General features: G+C 38.8%; 2 protein-coding genes across 2 annotated transcripts in view; one reads left to right on the forward strand and one right to left on the reverse strand.

The window, feature by feature from the left end:
• The first annotated feature begins 366 nt into the window (after positions 1–366).
• LOC308086547 (uncharacterized protein) lies at positions 367–9,379 on the forward strand. Its single transcript, XM_080430129.1, has 9 exons — positions 367–1,947; positions 5,644–5,691; positions 5,819–6,097; positions 6,541–6,801; positions 7,296–7,421; positions 7,845–7,860; positions 7,968–8,065; positions 8,603–8,653; positions 8,876–9,379. Exons 1-9 carry the CDS (start codon positions 1,917–1,919, stop codon positions 8,941–8,943), a joined length of 978 nt encoding a protein of 325 aa, XP_080286255.1. The 5' UTR covers positions 367–1,916; the 3' UTR covers positions 8,944–9,379.
• An 8,489-nt stretch (positions 9,380–17,868) lies between these two features.
• LOC308087207 (myelin-oligodendrocyte glycoprotein-like) overlaps positions 17,869–22,461 on the reverse strand; it is an 11,841-nt gene continuing 7,248 nt past the window's right edge. The window contains exons 2-4 of the mRNA XM_080430922.1: positions 22,345–22,413; positions 20,634–20,966; positions 17,869–18,890 (exon numbers count right to left, since the gene is read on the reverse strand). Coding sequence (XP_080287048.1) covers positions 18,784–18,890; positions 20,634–20,966; positions 22,345–22,405 — 501 coding nt within the window. The 5' untranslated portion in view covers positions 22,406–22,413 and the 3' untranslated portion in view covers positions 17,869–18,783. The remainder of the gene's footprint in view (positions 18,891–20,633; positions 20,967–22,344; positions 22,414–22,461) is intronic.

Here is a 22,461-nt window from a genome sequence, read left to right on the forward strand (position 1 = left end):
CACTACAATTCTTTGAAAACTTTAGTTATGAGTTACTTTGTAGATTTAGATTATTATTACAAAACATACATTAACCACATCAGCCCTATATACATTTCTGCCATTTGAAAATAGCAGATCTACAAGCTCACAATGCGTCGAGATGTGACACATTGTGAGCTTGTAGATCTGCTATTTTCAAATGATTTCTATACATTTGAAAACTTGAAATGGGAAACCCTGCATAATGAGTACTTTTAGTTTTGGTACTTTAAGTACATTTTGATACCAATACTTTTGTACTTTTACTCTTGAATTGCTGCTTTTAACAGTGATCATTTCCCCCCCTTTCTCTTTTGGGTGATTTTCCTATGAATGGAAATTTAATTGAACTGTTTACTGTAACTGTACATATTTTTTATTTTCTACTGGTTTATTTGCATAGTATTTTATATAGCACTATGGCTTGTTTCCTTTGGGGTCCTTTAAATAAACGGGTAGAATAAAAATATATCTAATATTATTAAATATAGGTGTTTTAAAAGGCGACCATAAAGGGGGGAAATAATAACAGTTAAAAGCAGCAGCAAACAGAATGGTGTTTTAAAATGTGATCTAAGGCACTTTTGAGAGTGCGGTGTGATTCGAAAGCAAGCCTCTGTGATCCTGTGGTCTGGTAGGACACCTACTGGTTGATGAGGGGTACTGCAATAGCAGGAATAGGCTGGAACATGAAAGTTAATCTTCTTTTACATACAGTAGTGTATGGTGTATTGTAGTGTACAGTTTAATTACTTTTTATCACACATAGTGACAGTTGTGTTTATGACAGAATAGCACAGTGATTGTTGATGACAGTACAATATAATATATATCTAGCATAGTATAATATTGCATACTTTTAATGACAGTAGGCCTATATTATGGCAAAATTGAAAAAGCTGGTAAGATGATAATTTGATAATAAATCAGTAGAATCAGGCAAAAATAAGAATTAAATAACATAACCCTAACCCTAAAACCGAAATAAAGTAACCAAAAACCACAAAGAAACTAACACAATCCACCCAAAAAAAATTCAGGCGTTTTTTCATCCTGAAACAAATGCTTCGCTCGCGGGCGACCCCCCCCCCCCCCCACCAGCCGCAAGCCAGATTTTCTCCCCTGCTTATATGACTGTGTCACAGTGACGTCAGAGGTCCACCTGCCCGCCGGTCCGATTTGCCAATTTTAATATAATATTTATTTATAGCCAGGGAACTTTTTAATATGGTTTGTCTGCAAGTGATGATGCTGCAGCTTTTATGGATTAATATATTAATTTGACAGCAGCACGGTCATCAGTGTTGTGTAAATTAGTATCGTTGTTTTTAATTATCATTTTATTTTACAGGCACATTATCTTTATTAATATGTTGGATTCATGTTGATGTGTGTTTCCAGATATTTACACTTTGGCAAAAAACAAAACATTTTAACATCACAGAAACATTTACTACCTCCTGTAGTAACTCTGTTGAAGACCCCTGCTCCTCTAGATATGCACATCATCCATTTCAACCAGTCAGATGTTACTAATGTAGAGTAGGCCTACTCCCCTCTGGCTGAGGCAGAGTTCTGCAAAGGTGCTCTTTCTTCACTCTGCTCACCCCACAGTAAGAGGGATTTTATTACGTGAATATGTGCACATGATGTTATATGTTTGAGTATATGTATTATTTGTTTTGCAATATGTGTGCTGTTGTGGTAAATGTAGTCTATCATATGGTATTTCTGGTGTCATTACAGCGTATGTCTTCCTGCAGGGTCCTCACACACGAGGATATGTCAGGGAACTCATCAGTGGACCACCTCCAGTGTAGCTCCTCCCAGTTGGAGGAGTCATCAGTCAGTCAGTGTGTCATCACAGTCAGTCAGTCAGTGAGCAGCAAGACAGGATGGAGAGAACATCTCTCTGCCTTCTAGTCTGTGAGTACAAACATACTTTATTATTATTAGTCTGTGAGTACAAACATACTTTATTATTATTAGTCTGTGTGTACAAACATACTTTATTGTTATTAGTCTGTGTGTACAAACATACTTTATTATTATTAGTCTGTGTGTACAAACATACTTTATTATATTGTACTATTATTAGTATACTCACTTTCATGTTGTGTGTGTGCATTCTCTTGTACCTTCATGAGGATTCATTGTGTTTTAGTACAAGATGAGGAAGTTGCTTGTATGTAAAATTATTATTTTTCTTCTTTGTTTTACACTTTACTTAAAGGTTGTGTCTATAATGCATTATAATGCACCTAAGACTTAATAACACTTGTTTTAAATGTATATTATGCATAACATCTTATAACAAATGCACTTTATAACTGACTAAGTTATGTTAGTTATTATGTGCTGTTCCACTGAGCTATAATGCATTAGGCAGCACTTATAATTATAAACATTTATATAAAAAGTGCCTTATGAGCACATTATAATGCATTATAAATGCAATCCAAGCCTTAATATACAGTCTTACAGTTCTTTTTTTGGGGTGGGTGGGGGGGGGGGATTATTATAAGAAAATACCCAGTATAGATTTTAAATGCAACATATCAGTGCTTTATTTCTCTCCACCTCAATATTAACATTAAGACTAATGTTAACGTTAACATCTTTAGACTCTCTGTGGTCTACAGTGGTGCCAAAGCCTTCCATGTATGTGCAGCTGGGTGTGCAGCTCATAACCTCAAGGCGTAACGTACAGCATAAGACCAGTGGTGGAAAAAGTACTCACACTTTTTACTTAGTAAAAGGATCAATTCTGCAATATAGAAATCCGTATTTAAAACATTTACTTAAAAAGAAAAAAGTACAAAATGATTGGCATCAAAATATACTTAAAGTACCAAAAGTAAAAGTACTAAAATGTTTGAAAATAGCCGATCTACAAGCTCAAAACGCGTCGCATCGCGACGTGCTGTGAGCTTGTAGATCGGCTATTTTCAAATAGCCTATGTATAAAATAGGGCTGAAGGGTTTAATGTATTTTTATAATATAATAATTTGTATCTGCAAAGTAACTAGTAGCTAAAGTTTTCAAATAGTTGTAGTGGAGTAAAAGTACAATATTTGCCTCTGAGATGTAATGGAGTAGAAGTAAAAGTACTGAAAATTGGAAATACTCCAGTAAAGTAAAAATACCTTAAAATTGTACTTAAGTACAGTACTTAAGTAAATGTACTTAGTTACTTTCCAGAATAATGTGTATAACAAATGCTCTCAATCAAGTGGAAGGTAGACCATGTACTCTCTGTGGGAATACATATTCCTCCTCTAATATCTCATATACTGTATGTCTAAGAGCTGTGATATCTTAATATAAACTCACCCTTTGTCTCTGTGCAGAGACGTAGGGCACCGCCTACTGTTATGTGTGTTATTACATTTTGTTTTAAAACCTTAGTTACTTTTCAAATAGGGGCAAAATAAGCCTCTGCTTCAGCATACATGCACCTTTTAGTAGAATATGTTCTGTTAAATGGACCGAAATAAATTAATAACTACTACTACTACTACTTTTAGTTATTATTTGTATTTGCCATATTCTTATTAATAAGAATAATGATAAATAAAAGCTAAATTAAAGTGCTTGAAGAAGGTCTGACCGCAAAAACAATGTATGTTTTTGGTGCCTTTCACATTTAGTATTAAGTAATACCTCTGTAGTCCAGTTTAAACCTGTCTTGTGTTTTTCATCAATAAAGTCCTGTACATGAAGCCAGTCTATTATTCACCTAAACTACCTTATGTATGAAAAATACAAGGAGGTGTGTGTATGTGCTTATAATGCTGGCATGTCTCAACAGAAGTTCCAAACAGTGGTGATGTTATGAGAGGTAAATCCTGTATATAATATTATATTCAACAATTACCTTATTTATGAAAAACACAAGTCAAGTTAATGTTATTTATAGAGCATGTTTAAAAACAAGGTTTATGCTGCACAGCATACAAATACAAAATACATTTAAATATAAAATAACAAAAATATTAAAACAAGGACAGTATCAATATGTTGTGTATGTGTAGGCAAGAACATTTTGTTTATATGCCAGGGAGAACAGGAGTGTTTTATGTCTGGAACTTTCTCCAGATCATGGGCTGAGAGGAAAGGGTTAATTTAGGCAATCTGCCTGAGTGTATCTCTCTCTGTAAGGGGTATAATCTGGACTAGAGAGGTGCATTCTGGGATGTTCTGTTTGGTAACCGGTCAGGAGGGCACCAAAACCATTTGGGTACTAGGGATAACTGGGCACCAAAATCATCTGGGCACTAGGGACATGTGGGCACTAGGGACACGTGGGCACTAGGGACATGTGGGCACCTGGTCAACTGGGCACTAGGGACAACTGGGCACCAAAACCATCTGGGAACTAGGGACATGTGGGCACTTAGGGGTGGAGACATCTGGGCACTAGGGACATGTGGGCACCTGGATAGGTGGGCACTTGGTCAACTGGGTACTAAAACCATCTGGGCACTAGGGACATGTGGGCACCTGCATTAGGATTTGTTAGCATGCTGCTTTGTTACATAGCATGCTGCTTTGTTGTTGGTAAATTGATATTTAACCCACTGTTCTTTAAACCCCCAAACACAACACAACAACAATAAGGTCAAAAATACAATATAAGAGTTTATTTGACAAAATAGTACTGAGGTCAAAAGTACATTATAACAGAGTTTCAAAGTACAATATAAGTGAAGTACTGTTAAAAAAATGGGAAAATTGCAAAATACCAAAATGAATTATAAGGATACCAAAAAAATTGTCAAATGATCAATGTTAAGATAGAGAAAACATAGCTAAACAGTACACTATACGTTGATAGAAAAAAATATAGTGGCCTAAACAATAGAGGGGAGAAAAAATAGAGCAATACATTACAAAATGAGGGGGAAAACGGAGCAAAATAGTAGCCTACTGTTAAAATATAGAGGGGAGAAAAATTCCCATTGCTAAACAGTACATAATAAAATGATAGAAAAAATAAATAAATAAAATAAACCAATAAATAAACTAATAAACTCCTTTATTGTATTTTTGACCTTGTTGTTGTGTTGTGTTTGGGGGTTTAAAGAACAGTGGGTTAAATATCACTTACCAACAACAAAGCAGTATGCTATTTTAAGTAAAAAAAAACACTAATCCTAATTCAGGTGCCCACATGTACCTAGTGCCCAGTTGTCCAGGTGCCCACATGTCCCTAGTGCCCACATGTTCCTAGTGCCCAGATGTCTCCACCCCTAAGTGCCCACTCGTCCAGGTGCCCGCATGTCCCTAGTGCCCAGATGGTTTTGGTGCCCAGTTGTCCAGGTGCCCACCTCCTCAGGTGCCCACATGTCCCTAGTGCCCAGTTGTCCAGGTGCCCACTTGTCCCTAGTGCCCGCATGTCCCTAGTGCCCAGTTGTCCAGGTGCCCACATATCCCTAGTGCCCAGATGTCCAGGTGCCCAGTCATCCCAAAAATATGCTGCCCAGATGTCCCTAGTGCCCACCTGACTTGTATTCGCCTGTTTTACCTTTTACCATTCCAATTTACAATGTATTCATTTAGCAGACATCTCTCTCTCTCTCTCTCTCTCTCTCTCTCTCTCTCTCTCTCTCTCTCTCTAGTGGTTTCCATGGTGATTGTCTCAGCAGAAGGTGTTGATGTTCAGAGAGGTAAGTCTGTCTGTCCATCAGATGATCAAATAATACACAAACATCACAGAACTGTAACAACAAATACAGTATTGATTTGAACATCCAGTACATGAAATCATCTTTCTTCTCTCTCTCTGCTCCACAGTCTCTCTCACGTTCAGTCCAGACAGAGCTCAGTTCCTTATACTTGAGTCTGTCGTTCTGAGCTGTGAGGACAGACTGTCTGACTCTACTGTCTGGCGTGTGAAGAGAACAGACATCAGAAACAGAACCTCACAGTGTGGAGATACTGATGGTGGTAACTGGGGGAAGATGATCAACACGGGATGTCGTGTCAAGACCATGCAACCTTTACTAGATACAGGTGTTTATTGGTGTGAGTCTCCAGAGGGAAAGAGTGACTCTGTTCAACTCACTGTAACTGGTACGTTCATCAATTTAGTGTTCTGTTAAAGGACCACTTCACCCATTTTCAACCTTATAATCCTCACTAATGCTCATTGTAAGATGACATCATTTCTGTCTACTCACTCTGTGTCTCAGAGGACGGCTGTGGACAGATTAGAAACCTGCCTACCAGTGACATCATCGATGGGGAATCCAAGCTAATAGAAACTATAGTGAAAAATGGCCTTCACCAGTGTCCTCATATGACACTGACCAGTGTCCTCATATGACACTGACGGTCAATGCCTGTGTGCAAGTTCACATCAATTGGTTCAACCACTTTAATAAATGAAGCAAGGTTGAAAATGGGTGATTTGCTCCTTTAAAGAGTCTTTCCTGATAAAACCATCATGTTGAGATGATGCGGTTCAGACTGATGTAATAAATGTTTTTATTCTGATGTTATTTATCATTGTTCAGATGGAGATGTGATCCTGGGGATGCCTGTACTTCCTGTGATGGAAGGAAGTGATGTCACTCTGCACTGCCTGTCCAAAGACAAGACAACCGGTAAACCATCCTCTGAGCGTCCAGCTGGTTTCTATAAAGATGGATCCCTCCTCAGCACTGAGTCTACTGGACAGATCACCATCCACACTGTTCACAAGTCTGATGAAGGATTGTACAAGTGTCTCATCTCTGGCCGTGGAGAGTCACCAGAGAGCAGGATGGATGTGAGAGGTACAAACACACACTTTATATGAGGACTGAGAGGCGGTGCTGATTGGTCAACTGCTGTATAAACCCTAGGGCTGATATGACAGCTGACCAGTCAATACAGACTAAAGTCATATCTTCCCTAGGGGTTCTATGGCAGTTGACTAGTGCAGCTAAAATGATATGGTGAGGTCATCAAGGTGGTTAGTAAAATATTTCCACACTCTGGATCTTAAAGGTGGGCTGTGTGTGGACAGTTCAGAAATGTGCCTACCAGTGACATCATCGATGGGTATTCAGAGCTAAATTAGAATCTACAGCCTTTCTCAACCTGGAAAGTTAGCATGCTGTAATAGAAGACATTGTTATTGCATTAATTGAGGGGGGTTTAAAATGACCATCGATATCAGGAATATAAGACTGATATGACTGACCTTGGTAGGATAAATGTAGACAACAACTAATTAATGATGTCTCTCTCTCTCTCGCTCTCTCTCTCTCTCTCCCGGCCTCCAAAGACAACGACCAACCAGCTCCTCCCCCTCTCCCTCCCTCTCTCCCTCCATATGTCTATCCTGTGATGTTGTCTGGAGTCTCGATGGTTCTGCTGATCCTGTGTCTGTGTCTGTGGAAGAAACGCACAGGTAGGTTTTTTTCAAGGTTTTGAAGAAAATGTACCTGGCACAAATGGCCGTAGCATATGTGGGGAGTTACGTCATGATCCAAGTTCCAAAAAGTTTGATTGTTTGACCTACGGTTCAAGAGTGATAGAATGAAGGGCCCTGTTATAGCGCCACCATGGGGCCGATTTGAAAACGTCGGGCCTTCCTTGGCGTACTGGAAGTGTGCATGATGTCATTAGTAGGCAGGTTTCTGAATGGTGCCAGAGATTAGCTGTTCACAGACAGACAGACACTGACTGATGGACGGACAGACAGGGGAGAAAACATAGTCTCCGTCCTTTGGCCGTCCGGCCTGGTGAAGATAATAACTTGGCATAGCAATTATGAAGGATTAAAGATGTACATATAACTAACTGTATGTGGCCTTTTTTATTTTATTTACAGATCTCTGTTGTGTCAGGTACGTTCAGTAAAGATCTATATTCATCAACATGACAGCGGTAGAATAGATACAATCTGGTTAATACTTAATTTATGTTAATTATACTGTATATCTTTTAATTACAGACGTGTTCAGTCTCAGGGAACCAATCAGGGATCCTCTGCAGTCCAGATGACCAATCAAAGTGCGGCTCCTGATGATGTGTACGATACACTGCAGCACGGTCAGTCTTTCAGCCAATCATGTTGGTTGATTCAACTAGTTTTTCTAATAAGAACAACTTCATCAGTTAAAATGTTTTTGTGACTGTTTTTGTCTGGGGGACAGGCATCTCGCTGGTGCCCATTGTTCAGGAAAGCAGATTATTTTTATTTGTTTTCAAAACATTATTTTTTCTCCAAAAATGAGTTAATAGCCCAGTTAGACTCTTCATTAGACTCTTCACATACTAGAGTATCTTAAATCGACATGTAAATATGAAATAAATGCATAAACATGTAGCTAAGATATAGGGTTATGGCTAGCAACCTCTAATTCAAGTGGTGTTTTCTCTACTGAAGAGTTTTAACTTGAATCATTATTTTGATATGATTCCCTGCTTTCATATGACAAGAAAAATGAAAATGAAAAAATGCTAGATGACTGTCTCCCAGTCAAATTTGGTCACATTTGTTTATCCTACTTACTAATTAGCAGACTAATTCATATAATTGTAACCATGTTTGAATGTTGAATGTAATGTTTATTTATTTACCTTTAGTCTACACAAGTGACTATGAACAACTCCCTCAATCTCATGACTATGAAAATGGTGAGTACATAATATTATTAATATTTTGCAGTCAAGTGGTTGTTGAGTAAATGTCCAGTAAGCAGAGATTATCTGTGTGATTTATTAAGATAGAATGAGAATTTAACTCAGTGAACGACAAAACTCAACAAACTGAGAGATGAAAACACCTGACTGAACATATTCATCAAAATGTTGAAATATGACCCCCATTTTCTAATTAACTTTGAACTCATATTTCAGTCCCAAATACTTCAAGACGTCAACATGCAGCTGATCCAGTTTATTCAAATGTCAGGAATCAGGAATGAGTCAAGATGAAGCTCTTTGATAATGATGTGGAGGTAATGAATATATTCCACAGTTCATGTAAAGTGTTACCACAGCAGATAAAGTGCAGGCTACATTGTACAGCATGTTTAAAGGGATATTTCACTCTCAAACATGTTTGGGTTCATTTTAACGTTTACTCAGACAGTTTTTAAGTTGCTTGATTTAGTATTTAGACATTTGATATTAATTTCATCAGACATTTCTCCTATACAAACCCATTGTAACTTCAAACTCAATTTTAACCATGATATATTCTTGGCTAAACACCCGTCCTTGATTGAAACCTCTGGTTTCAATCAATCAAGCCAACCGAGCGTGGAACCTATCATGGTTCTGATAAACTGTACATGGTGCAGGTTTCTGGTTCACAAGATCATGATGGTCATTACTGTATATATGTTGTGAATACTGTAAATAGGATGGTGTGGATATATATATATATATATATATATATATATATATATATATATATATATATATATATTAGGGCTGGGACTCGATTATCTTTTTTTAAAATTAATTAGAGGCTTTGTAATTAATTAACCGCAATTAATCGCTTTTTAATCACATATCAATATTTGACCTGAAAACAGTGAAAATATTTTTTTTCAAATACATTTTTTGGGCACATTTAAGTAGATGTAGGCTACTCAAGAACTGTACTTAAGTATATTTGAAAAATTTATTCACTAGTTACTAGATTTCGATTATTATTACAAAACAATACAGTAACCACTTAAGCCCTATATTGGCCATTTGAAAATAGCAGATCTACAAGCGCAACGCATTGTGAGCTTGTAGATCTTTTCCACCTGGTGTGTTGTTACTGTTGTTTTATAGTAGTTTAATTATTAATAAAAATCGTGCGCATGTGACCCGCACCGCATCGTGCACCCCCCCTAGCGCACCGCCGCCCACCCCCCCCCCCCTAAATGGGTCAAACGCGCGCATAGGGGGGGGGGGGCATCCATTACAGATTCTGATTTGCCCAGCCAACATTATCAAGCAGGCTATGCGGGCGTGTCTTCATTCATGTTTTCATGCACTGTGCTGGCTGCAGTTTACTTTGTTGTTGTCTGAGAAGTGAGCACCACGCCGGTTGGTGCGCTGGTATGATCGGTCCGTCTGAAACTCCGTCTATATATATCCTTATTCTGAACCCAGGCAGTAAGGATGTAATCATCAAGGCAAAGGGTTCAAAGTTTTTTTAATTCACATCTGCCAATATATGCAAAGTGTGTGTGTGTGTGTGTGTGTGTGTGTGTGTGTGTGTGTGTGTGTGTGTGTGTGTGTGTGTGTGTGTGTGTGTGTGTGTGTGTGTGTGTGTGTGTGTGTGTGTGTGTGTGTGTGTGTGTGTGTGTGTGTGTGTGTGCGCTCACGTGTCATATCCCTGTCAGTGTTTCTATATAGTTTTTGTTGTATTATACATCTGGATTAGATGATAAAAGTATAGAAGTGTCATTCCATCCATAGCACATCTGTACTTAGATGTCAAATACCATTCCATAACATGATGTCATTAGTAGTCAGCTTTCTGAACGGTCCAGTGTCCACAGCCCTAAACCTAATCTACAGCCCTCTGAGTAGATAGAGATGGAGCCATATTATAATGAGCATTATGAGGTCTAATTATATGAAGATAAGGTTGAAAATGGGTTTAAAGTGCTCCTTTAAATGACAATAGGTGGTTTTGACAGAGTCATGTCAGTCTTATGAACACACCTTATGAATAAAATCCCAAATAAATGAACATTTATCATAATAATCATAGTTCAGTTGTTTCATGCATACTATGCACTCTCTAACATCAAACAGTGAACACATAGTGAGTGTTCATACAGAGGACTGAAGCAGGCGGAAGTTTGTTGTTCTTCACACCTTAAAACCCCAACTCATCATTACAATGGTCTGTTCCTTCTATGTCATTGTTACCATAGCAACTTTAAGTCCTGGTTAACAGACATGTTTCGATATCACTATACATACGCTGTGTGTGTGTGTGTGTGTGTGTGTGTGTGTGTGTGTGTGTGTGTGTGTGTGTGTGTGTGTGTGTGTGTGTGTGTGTGTGTGTGTGTGTGTGTGTGTGTGTGTGTGTGTGTGCGTGCGTGCGTGCGTGCGTGCGTGCGTGCGTGCGTGCGTGCGTGCGTGCGTGCGTGCGTGCGTGCGTGCGTGCGTGCGTGCATAATTCTCTTCACTCAAGCATGCCCCCCGGGCCTGAGAATGTAATGTTTTTCTTATTGTTAATGTATATTATTGTCTCAGGACCCCAGGAAGAATGGGGATCCTTTTTTAATAAACAAACAAAGATAATTGTACAATACCTGATTCTGATTGGTCACTCAAGACAGCCAGGGATGGTTAGTGTTTAATTTATGAACAACTAACAGTGTTACTCTTTTTTTTCCCCACTTTTTTGGGGGGTTGGGGGGTGGTCATGTGTTCAAGTGTTCGGCATCAACATAACATAAAAATAAAACCAAGCCTTAATGTCTGACTGCACCTCGTACTGTTTACTTTTCTGACTAATAACATATTTAATCAATCAATCAAATTCCTCCAGGGTGCCTCTGCCTCTAGGAAGCCAGCAGAACAGAGAGATCTCTGACTATGTCTTATATAACTATTTTATTAACTTACGTTATCAGTAAGGACATTATGCTGTACTGTACAGTATGTCTCAATAAAGTCTATGATTATGACCTTTAACCCATTTTGGGCGGGAACCCCTATTTGTAACTATTTGTTTTTCAGAAAACTTAGGTCAGGCTTTAGAAGGCGTTTTTAGAATCTGCCTCGGGTCTAAATGGGTTAATAGTCGATGGGCGTTTAATAAGATCTTTTATGGTTTCATATGTACTATGTACTCACTAACATCAAAGTGTTCATATTGAGACCAGACAGAGGGAGGCTTTAATATCTTAAAACCACAGTGTGTTTTCCCCTGATGCAGGATGCTGCTATACCAGAGAGCACCGGTGTTGTGGTTACAGAGACATTTCCATTCCACTACACATACATACGCACACACACACACACACACACACACACACACACACACACACACACACACACACACACACACACACACACACACACACACACACACACACACATAGACGTAGACACACACACACACACATACACATACATACATACACACACACACACACACACACACACACACACACACACATACACACATACACACATAGACGTAGACACACACACATACACACATACACACATAGACGTAGACACACACACACACACATACATACGCACACACACACACACACACACACACACACACACACACGACGTAGACACACACACACACACACACACACACACACACACACACACACACACACACACACACACACACACACACACACACACACACACACACACACGACGTACACACACACACACACACACACACACACACACACACACACACACACACACACACGTACACATATACACATACATACACATTTCACATGTACACACATGTACACACATGCACATGCACATGCACATGCACACACTAAAATAACCTTTTAGTAGAAGAACAGAATGGTTTTAGAAAGACTAGAGCCTGTATCGATCATGTATTTTCCATTACAACAGTAGTTAACAATAGAATCATGCAAAACAAGTCATCCTTTGCCTGTTATATCGACTTCCAAAAGGCTTTTGACTTTGTCAACCGAGATCTACTAGCTTATCGTCTTCTGGAAGAGGGTATACACGGAAAGTTTTACTGGGCCATACAATCTTTGTATAAAGCCCCCCAGGCATGTGTTAGAGTAAATGATTACTGTTCAGGGTGGTTCCCAACGCCATCTGGTGTCAAGCAAGGGGATTGTCTCTCCCCTACACTTTTTGCTATATTCATCAACAATCTGGCCAAGGAAGTCAAACAACTAGGATTGGGTTTACACTATGATGGCAGTACCAAACTAGACATTTTGATGTATGCTGATGACATAATTGTGGTAGCAGAAAATGAAAATGATTTACAGAAAATGTTGATGTGTACAGATAATTGGTGTAAAAAGTGGAAACTGACAGTTAATCATAGTAAGACTCAGATCATGCATTTTAGACAAGCTAGAGTAAAGAGGAGTGATTTCCAGTTTTATTTAGGGGAACAAAAACTACAGTATGTTGAGAATTACAAATACTTAGGTCTTAACTTGGATGAACATTTACATTTTGAATATGGTACATCAGTCTTGGCCGGATCTGCAAACAGAGCTTTGGGTGGTATTATAGCAAAAACTAAACAGCTGGGTGATCTGGGATATGCTGCCTACTCCAAATTATTTCACACTTGTGTCTGCCCTGTCATGGACTATATGGCTGGGATATGGGGGTTAAACACAAATATGAAAGGACAAATGGTCCAGAATAGGGCTATACGGTATTTCCTTGGAGTACATAAATTTGCACCTGTATTGGCAATAACAGGAGACATGGGATGGGAGGCATGTGAAATCAGATGGAAAGGCAGCATGGTAGCTTTATGGAATAGACTAATCAAAATGCCAGAGAATAGAGTTGCCAAGAAAATCTTTAATTGGGATGTCTCGATAAAAGGTGCATGGGCAAGTACAGTAGAGGATATACTTCTGAGGGCTGGGTTGCTTAACAGTTTTCAAAATAACAGCATTGCAAACATCTCTGTGGTGAAGGAGACACTTTATGGTTTGTATCAGAGCAAATGGTCACAGGATATATTGTATAAACCAAAACTTAGAACATTTGTTATGTTAAAAAGCTGTTATGTTAAAGAAAAATATGTTAGTGCTCCATTGTCCAAAAGACAAAGATCTCTTTGTGCCCAACTCCGTTCTGGGATCCTGCCCCTGCACCTTGAGACTGGTAGGTATAGAGGAGTAGTGGAAGAGGAGAGGGTTTGTATTTATTGTGATATTGCGGATATTGAGAGTGAGTTCCATTTTGTTTTTTATTGCCCTTTGTATCATGACCTGCGTCAAAGATTATTTAAGCGGTGTAGAAACCCGGATTTGATTTGGTTGGATGACGCACAGAGACTTACATGGATTTTTGAGCACAGGATATTTGCACTTGCGGAGTATCTGGAAGGGGCCTGGGACAGACGGGCAAAAAGAACATACATGTGAAGTGTAATTTATTTTTGTTTTGTTTTGGGTGTTTGCCAAACGTTTTCCTTTGTGCAGTCTTCTATGAAGAGAATTTGATATTGTTTATTTATGTTTTGGTGTCTAATAATCCCGTAAGGGATGGGTCTTTTTTGACAAGACACGGAAATAAAAGTTCATTCATTCATTCATTCATTCATTCACATACACACACACACACACACACACACACACACACACACACACATACACACACACACACACACACACACACACACACACACACACACACACACACACATACACACATACACATACACATACACATACACATACACACACACACACACACACACACACACACACACACACACATGATTATACACTTATACATATACACACATATACACACACATACGCACACATACACACATCCACTTACACAGCAGAGTTAGGCCCTTGTATCACCACACATGTTTAGAGTCCCTGCAGTGTCCTGTTGTTTTGTGTCTATGTTACAGTTTCAATTACTGTATGTATTCTAAAGTTTTATTAAAGACTCTTATAGACACTTGTTTTCTTTCTGCAGCCATGCATTCATTAATGACTTTAAAATGTGGCCTCCCTGTCTGGGGCAGGTCATTATGCAAAACTATCAATCAATTACAAATATATTTTTCAAAAATAGCAGATCTACACACTCACAAAGATGTGTTGTGTGAGCATACGTGCAAGTGCTATTCTTTAAATGGGGCTTAAGTGGTAACTTTTTTGCCACCCTGTAGTTTTTAATTAGCCTGGCCTATGTGTGTCCCTGTGTAAAGCTGCTCCTGGTTGAGTGTGATGTGTGGCAGGTGTGTGATCTGAGTGAGTGAGTGAGTGAGTGAGTGAGTGAGTGAGTGAGTGACCAGGAGGTTATTGGTTCCAGGCTGATGGTGGAGGAGCTCCTGCTCAAACTTCTCAACATGTCGTGAAACGTGAATATGACAGTAATTATGATTATTTTGTCTTACAGACCTAGAGCAAGGTTCTTATTGTTTCAAAATTTCCATTGTTTCTTTTTCCTTTTTGTTTTCACTTGTTTAGTTAGCTAGTTTTTCACTTTTAAGGCTGTTTATTTTATTAATTTTACTGTTGGTTCTAGTTTTTTATTTTATTATTCTAATATGAGGTATTTATCAGGTATGAGATTCAAAAAGTTCAGCAGAATTGTGAAATTGGTGATCTATAAGCTCACAGTGGCACATTGTGATGCGTTTTGAGCTTGTATATCTTCTATTTTCACTACTTTTTTTTATATTGTGAAATTATTAGGCTTATGAAATGTTGACAAAGCCTAAAACCGAGGAAATTTTCTTTATGATTTTAGTTAGTTGTAATTTTTTTGTCAGTTTTAGTTCACTATAATAACACAGACAGACAGACAGACAGACAGACACTAGTCAGTGTGAGAAACTACCATGGGCAGCATTTTATCATTAAAAAACCCATTCTATTATAATCCTCATCATTGGTGTTAGTATTAGATGTATTTTCTGTCTACTCTGCCCACCTCTGGTTGTAAATGTTATTTATTGACTAATCAGCTGCAATTAATTGAAATGCACATCAAAACGTAATAAATTGGGGTCCAATTTCCAATTTGACAGTGAAATCCATTAATTTATCCATTTGTACAAATGTAACCAAATAGTTAAATTAACTCTATTGTAATGATACTGTCTGTGTAAGTGTGTATTTATGACTCCATAATTCACTGTATCATCAACAAGGCCATTATAACATGCACACAGTGCCCCCCACTGGCCATGGAAGCAAATGCATTTAGTCATAGCTGTATTGTATTTGGTTGTGATCACTAGGCTTGTTTTATTTATACATTTTCTTGGCAAATGTATTTGTTTGATGTTACTTACATTGGTGCAAAACTCAACATGTGTGTCAACCCACTTCCATGACCAGGGGCACTTGGTATATTTATTGGCCTAAATGTCTCACATTCAAAACCAGCAATAGGAAAACAATGCCAGTAGAGAGAATTTTCCACCTGGAATGTTCAGTTTCCAGCTGATTTGGCCTATTCTGTGCCAGGGACCTCTGTGCCAGGGACCTCTGTGCCAGGGACCTCTGTTCCAGGGACCTCTGTTCCAGGGACCTCTGTGCCAGGGACCTCTGCAGAATGCTGTCTGACTGTGTCGTTTACCATACCTGTGCATCTGCTCTAGGAAAGCTGTGACATTATCCTCTGTACTTGTTATCGCAGATAGTCAGATGATTAAACTTAAATTAAATTCCTACATTTGATTTACATTTGATTACATTTATTTCCCACATGTGTTGTGTTTGGGGTTTAATGTTTTCATATGGATCTCTTGTTATGTGAGTGAGTCATTAACCACTTGAACCCCAACACCCCATTCCATTTGAATAGCACATAATAATAATATAATAAGTATATATAGAATAGAAACAGGGCTAGAGCGTCAAGGGGAGCTGGAGGTCCGGTCGCTCCCCGGCTCAGGACTCCAGGGGTCCTCCAGCCGTCACATCACGATCACACAGACCTTAACGCAATGATGGCGGCCTCTGCACGAATCACATACTCTGTTACACTCTCGCTACTTGATTTTTTTGAAGCGAGGTCAGTTCTGTATACAGGCAGATTATTCATGGCTTTCCTGAACCTGCATAATAGCCTCTTAAATTCTGTAGTGCTGCCCGCCCGTCGTCGGATGCCTCTCACATCACCAGCGATAAACTTTTGTCATCCAGGAACTGGATTAGCTCTGAATACGCTTCCGCATTTTTCGCTGTGTCTTCCTGCAGAGCTTCTTCTGCTCCTTCTTCTCCTCCAGTATCAAGCTCTGTTAAAATAGTCTCTTTCAACCCTTGTAAACGAAGGTGGCCCAAAAACTTAGTATCTCATAGTTTGTAATTATTTTCATCCCCGTCAAACAAAAGTCTCGCCCAGCGGCTACTTGGCTCGGCTGCTCTCCTCATGGTGCTACGACACAGCGTGCTATACAACACGCGTCTAGTCTAGTGTTGTTGGGTTACTCTGGGCCCATAACCTGTTAAGAGAACTCAAAATACACTCAAATACAAAACATAATAACACCGAACTGCGGGGGAATAAATAAGTAAATACGACACGAGACAGAGCTTACTTCATACACAGTTTCTCAAGGCTGCCCTCGCAGTGAGGCTTTTTATTGAACACACACACACACACACACACACACACACACACACACACACACACACACACACACACACACACACACCTAGCAGTTCACACACAGGTGCCATCGTTCAATCAGTGAAAAATCAAATCATATATCATGAGGAAATCAGTCAACATTAAGTTTGCCTCTTAATTAAACAAATAATTACAATATGAGAGCATCATACAGTCAATCACAATTTCACAAATAGCCTTACAATATTAACCTGAGTGACAGTAATGAATTTAACAAAAATAATGTGTTAACTTATATATTACTAGAGGTTTGGGCCTTTAACATCATTTAGTAGTTTAGTTTAGTTTATTGCACATTTAAAAATGACATGATATGATAAAAAACAAAACAAAATGGAAAAAATATATAATTTTTATATGAAAAGAAAAGAAAATCAAAACATGATGTGCCGGAGAGGCCAAAAACACACACACACACACACACACACACACACACACACACACACACACACACACACACACACACACACACACACACACACACACACACACACACACACACACACACACACACACACACACACACACACAGCAGTGGTTAAGATGTGCTACTTAAGTTGGATAATAATAGCTGCAGTGTTAGTCTCTTGAAAGAGCTAAACTAGCACAGTCTCTGATATGAGGCGGCAAGCAATTCCAAAAGTGGGGTCCTCTAAATGTTATGGAGAATTGGGCATAAAATAAGTACAATAAGAACCCTACAAAAAAAGAGCAATATGTATAAGAAACAATGTGGGTTATCAGGAACATACCAACTCATATTATATTCAATTTTAAAGTACACTATAGGCACACGACCAGAACAAGTTTTTGTATTTCCAATTCTGGGGTAAAGAAAGATTGTGGGAAAGCATCTGTGCAATTTTATATTTTAACCACTTTAAGCATTATTTTACACTTTGGCTATTTAAAAATAGCATATATAAGCTTGAGCTTGTAGATCTACTATTTTTGAATATATATATATATTATTTATATATATTTTTTAAAGGGAACATTTTTAAATCAAATCTTTGCATGTTTCCCATTGTAGCCAAACCGGGAGCAGTACTGGCAGCGGACGTAGGGGGGTTTTCCGGGTTGAATGGGAAACATGGCCACAGGCTGACTAAATAAGCGATTTAAACGGGTAGTTTCGCTCCGGACCTAAAATATTAAGCTCCGAACCAAACCTTAAACATCCGTGTGGTTTGGAATCTACCATTAGTTTTGGGATACGATGTATACAAAAGGGTAAACAGCGGAGCCTTGGCGGACGTTCACCCGATTCTGGATGAGAACTACATAGAACCTCATCTCGGAGCTGTATAGCGGAGTGAGAGGTTCTTTATGGAGCTACTATACAGAATGTCATACAATCAGCTTTCAGGTTACTGGTATATAGTTGACATGAAATAAAACATGAGAACACTGAGAATGCTTTGTCTCTAATAAACCAGGACACTGATGACGATGATGCTGATGATGAAGATGATGAAGATGAAGATGATAATGGTATGACCCCGCCCGGGACCAGGTCCATCTGAAGAAGACTCTGGAGAGAATGAAAGATGAAGAGGAGGGAAGAGAGAAGGTGAAACAGTTCAGATTGACTCCTTACAACTATTGTTACAACTCAATAATCAATAGCTTTTATAGATCAGTGATTTACCACTCAACATGATACACAAGTACATACATACATTCCTGAATACAAATAAATGCTTTCACCTGTGTAGAAAATATTTTAGTTACACCATTTTGAGGAGATCTACCAAATAACGTGTATTGATCAACGACAGCCACATTTTTGCATTTTTGGGAAAAAATAACCTGTGTTCCAATTGACCTAATCTAGTTATTATTTAGTCACAAGCTCTACATTTTCATTGGTTCCATATTTATAAAAACCACAGACACACTTAACCACTTTAACTTTTACAATCCAAAATAGCAAAAATAGCAAAAATAGCATATCTACAAGTACAACGCATCACATCACGATGCGTTATCACTGAGGTTGTAGATCGGCTATTTTTGCTACGTGTGTGGGACACTGTAGTATGTAGTTCATACATCCTATATTAAAATTGCCTAGAGGGTCAACCGGCAGTGTGTGTGGGTGGACGTCACAAACATAACATGCAGACCTTCGAGGCGCACCGTTGCTCTGATCTGCACAAAACTTGACACCAACACTGGTCAGGGGTCTACCATCAAAATAGCCACACCAGGGGCTACATGCACACAGTTACTCCGGGGTCTGCTATCAGAATAGTCATACCAGGGGCCTTGTTGGGGGCCCCCGGGGGGCCACAGGTACCCCGTTGCTCCAATCCACACCGAACTTGGCACAAACACTGTTCAGGGTTCTACCATGAAAATAGTCACACCCAAAAAACTACATTGCACACATAGGGGCCACCACAGCAGTGTGTAACACTTCAAATGGCCATCAGTCGGTGACCATTGCTCTGATCAGCACAATATAGTGCTGGATTAAGGCTGAATGACTGAAAATCTAGTTTTTGAAAAAAACATAAGAAGTTGAAATACATGCATGTTTCTGCCTGACAGCAACAACATAAACATCAGTGGTGGAGAAAGTACTCAAATGTTTTACTTACTGTACACTGTACTGTAAGTAAAAGTATCAATACAGCAATGTAGAAATACTCTGTTACAAGTAAAAGGCCTGTGTTCAAAATGTTACTTGAGTAAAAGTACAAAAGTATTGGCATCAAAATATACATAAAGTACCAAAAGCAAAAGTACTAAAATGTTTGAAAATAGCAGATCTACAAGCTCACACTGTGTCGCGATGCGACACGTTGTGAGCTTGTAGATCTGCTATTTTCAAATAGCCTAGGTATAAAATAGGGCTAAAGTGGTTAATGTATGTTTTATAATATAATAATTTATATCTGCAAAGTAACTAGTAACTAAAGTGTTAAAATTATTGTAGTTGAGTAAAAGTACAATATTTGGATCTGAGATGTAGTGGAGTAGAAGTAAAAGTATTGGAAGTTGGAAATACTCAAGTAAAGTAAAAATACCTCAACATTGTACTTGAGTACATGTACTTAGTTACTTTACACCACTGATAAACATTAACTAGAAATAACTACCAGGCATTGCAGGCAATGAAGGATATTTTAAGGTGAGGGCACAGACTGATCCATGAGAACTATTTCAACTATATAAAACTAAAATTAGTTCAACAATGTAGAACAGTAACACTTTTTTTAATTAACTTTGGTTCCCCAACAATTATAATCTCTCAGAACAATCGTCTTACCAACAGTGAGGTGAACAGTGGAGTTCTTGTTGATTTCAGGAAGTTGGCAGGTGTAGATTCCTTCATCAGATGTTTTCACTCTGGTCAGTTTGAGGGACACGTTGCCTTTCTTCACTTCCTCCTGGGAGAGGGAAGTTCTTCCCTTGTAGGAAGGATTCGTAGTGGCATCAAGTTCCGCCCCGTTCCTCTGGTAATACACATTACCTGGTAGGCCTGGTCTGGACCACTCTATGGTCAGGTCAGCCAGGACGATGGTGGGATCAGTGATGGGACCAACCTCACATGGTAGAACAGCATCATCTCCAACTGATGATTTCACTACCAGACTATGTCCTGATAAGAAAAGAAAAGAAAAGAAAAGAGAAGACAAGAAAAGAAAAGAAAAGAAAGGAAACATCTTTATTGATCCCTAGAGGGACATACAAGTGTCACAAGACATTAAGAATGTTAAATTGTCTCTTTATAAATGCACAGATACCCTGTATACACTTATACTGTATGTTGGTTTGTTTACTGTTCAGTGAGAAAACAATGTTGCACATTAAGCTAATCATCTGGGGACCCCCCCCAAAATCATTTGGGGACCCCCTGGGGTCGCAACACCATCAGTAAGGTGGCAAGACAAAAATAGAAATAAGAATAGAAATATGCACATAAAATATACAAGATACAACACTATAGACCAGGGGCGCCGATATATGTCAACTCTATTGTGTGCGTGAGTGCGTGTCCGAAAATTTTCGGTTTCTGGGCGGATATTTTACATTTTTGGGGGGGTTTGTAACTTTAATTCGGTTAATTTACCTGCTAGGTGAAGAGCCGGCAAAACATAAACAAATGGGAGCGCGCTGCGAGTACGAGCGTGCGGCTGCGAGTATGAGTGCGCGCCCCCCTCGCCCCCCTCGCCCACTGGGTGCTCGTCAGCCCCGAGGCACCCACAGTATTGACGCCCTTGCTATAGACCTTCAGCAGTGTCTGTTGACACTGAAGACCTAGAAATGATTCTACTGACTGAGCAACGGTAGACGTTACATCTTTTAAACACAAGGGGGCGATATTAGACAATGTTAGTAGTGTACGTGTAATGTTAGCAGCAGATTTGCCCACATAGGTGTAGAAATCTCTCTGCCTTTCTTTATCTTTCTTTATCTCCATCTTAATTTATGTTTGACTTTATATTTAGTTCAGTTTTCTGCACCAAACTAATTTAACAATGTCAGGTTTTATTGTGAATTTTGATGAACAAAAACAGTTTGTGATAACATTTAGGTGAGTGATGGGCCCTGCAGTTATCAGTATAGATTACTTTCACATTTACAATGGAGTGTTTACAATAGACTATTCACTGTTAGGTTCCTTGCAGCAGACAGTCACTGGGACTACTGTACTTTGGTTCTTGCAGTGAATTTATTTTGATTAGAATATGTATGATTTTCATGTTTAATAGTTTAATACAGTTTAATAAAAGCAATAAGCTACATGAGGCCACATGAGGTTAGTGGTTTTAGAATGGTTAACCATGCTGCTGTTATAAAATCATTGTAAACTAAACTACTGTCTTATTGTTACACCAGAGATTCATTTCTTTCACATTTTTGAATTTCCAGCATTTAAAATGACCTGTTCTCCTGTCTTTCAATGTAAATGTAATGTAAGGGCAATTTTTTTTCAGGTCATAAACTGTAGGTTAGTTGCAGTGTAATTAATTTACCTCCAGTGATGCAGAGCAACAGAACTAACATCTGAAGGAGACTTGATGAATGTCTTGCCATGTTCACAACTAGAAAAAAAAAGAAAGAAAGAAAGACAGAGAGACAGAAAGAAGCTT

Source organism: Gymnoscopelus braueri, assembly GCF_963280865.1.
Source record: "Gymnoscopelus braueri genome assembly, chromosome: 6".
Classification (NCBI taxonomy): Eukaryota; Metazoa; Chordata; class Actinopteri; order Myctophiformes; family Myctophidae; genus Gymnoscopelus; species Gymnoscopelus braueri.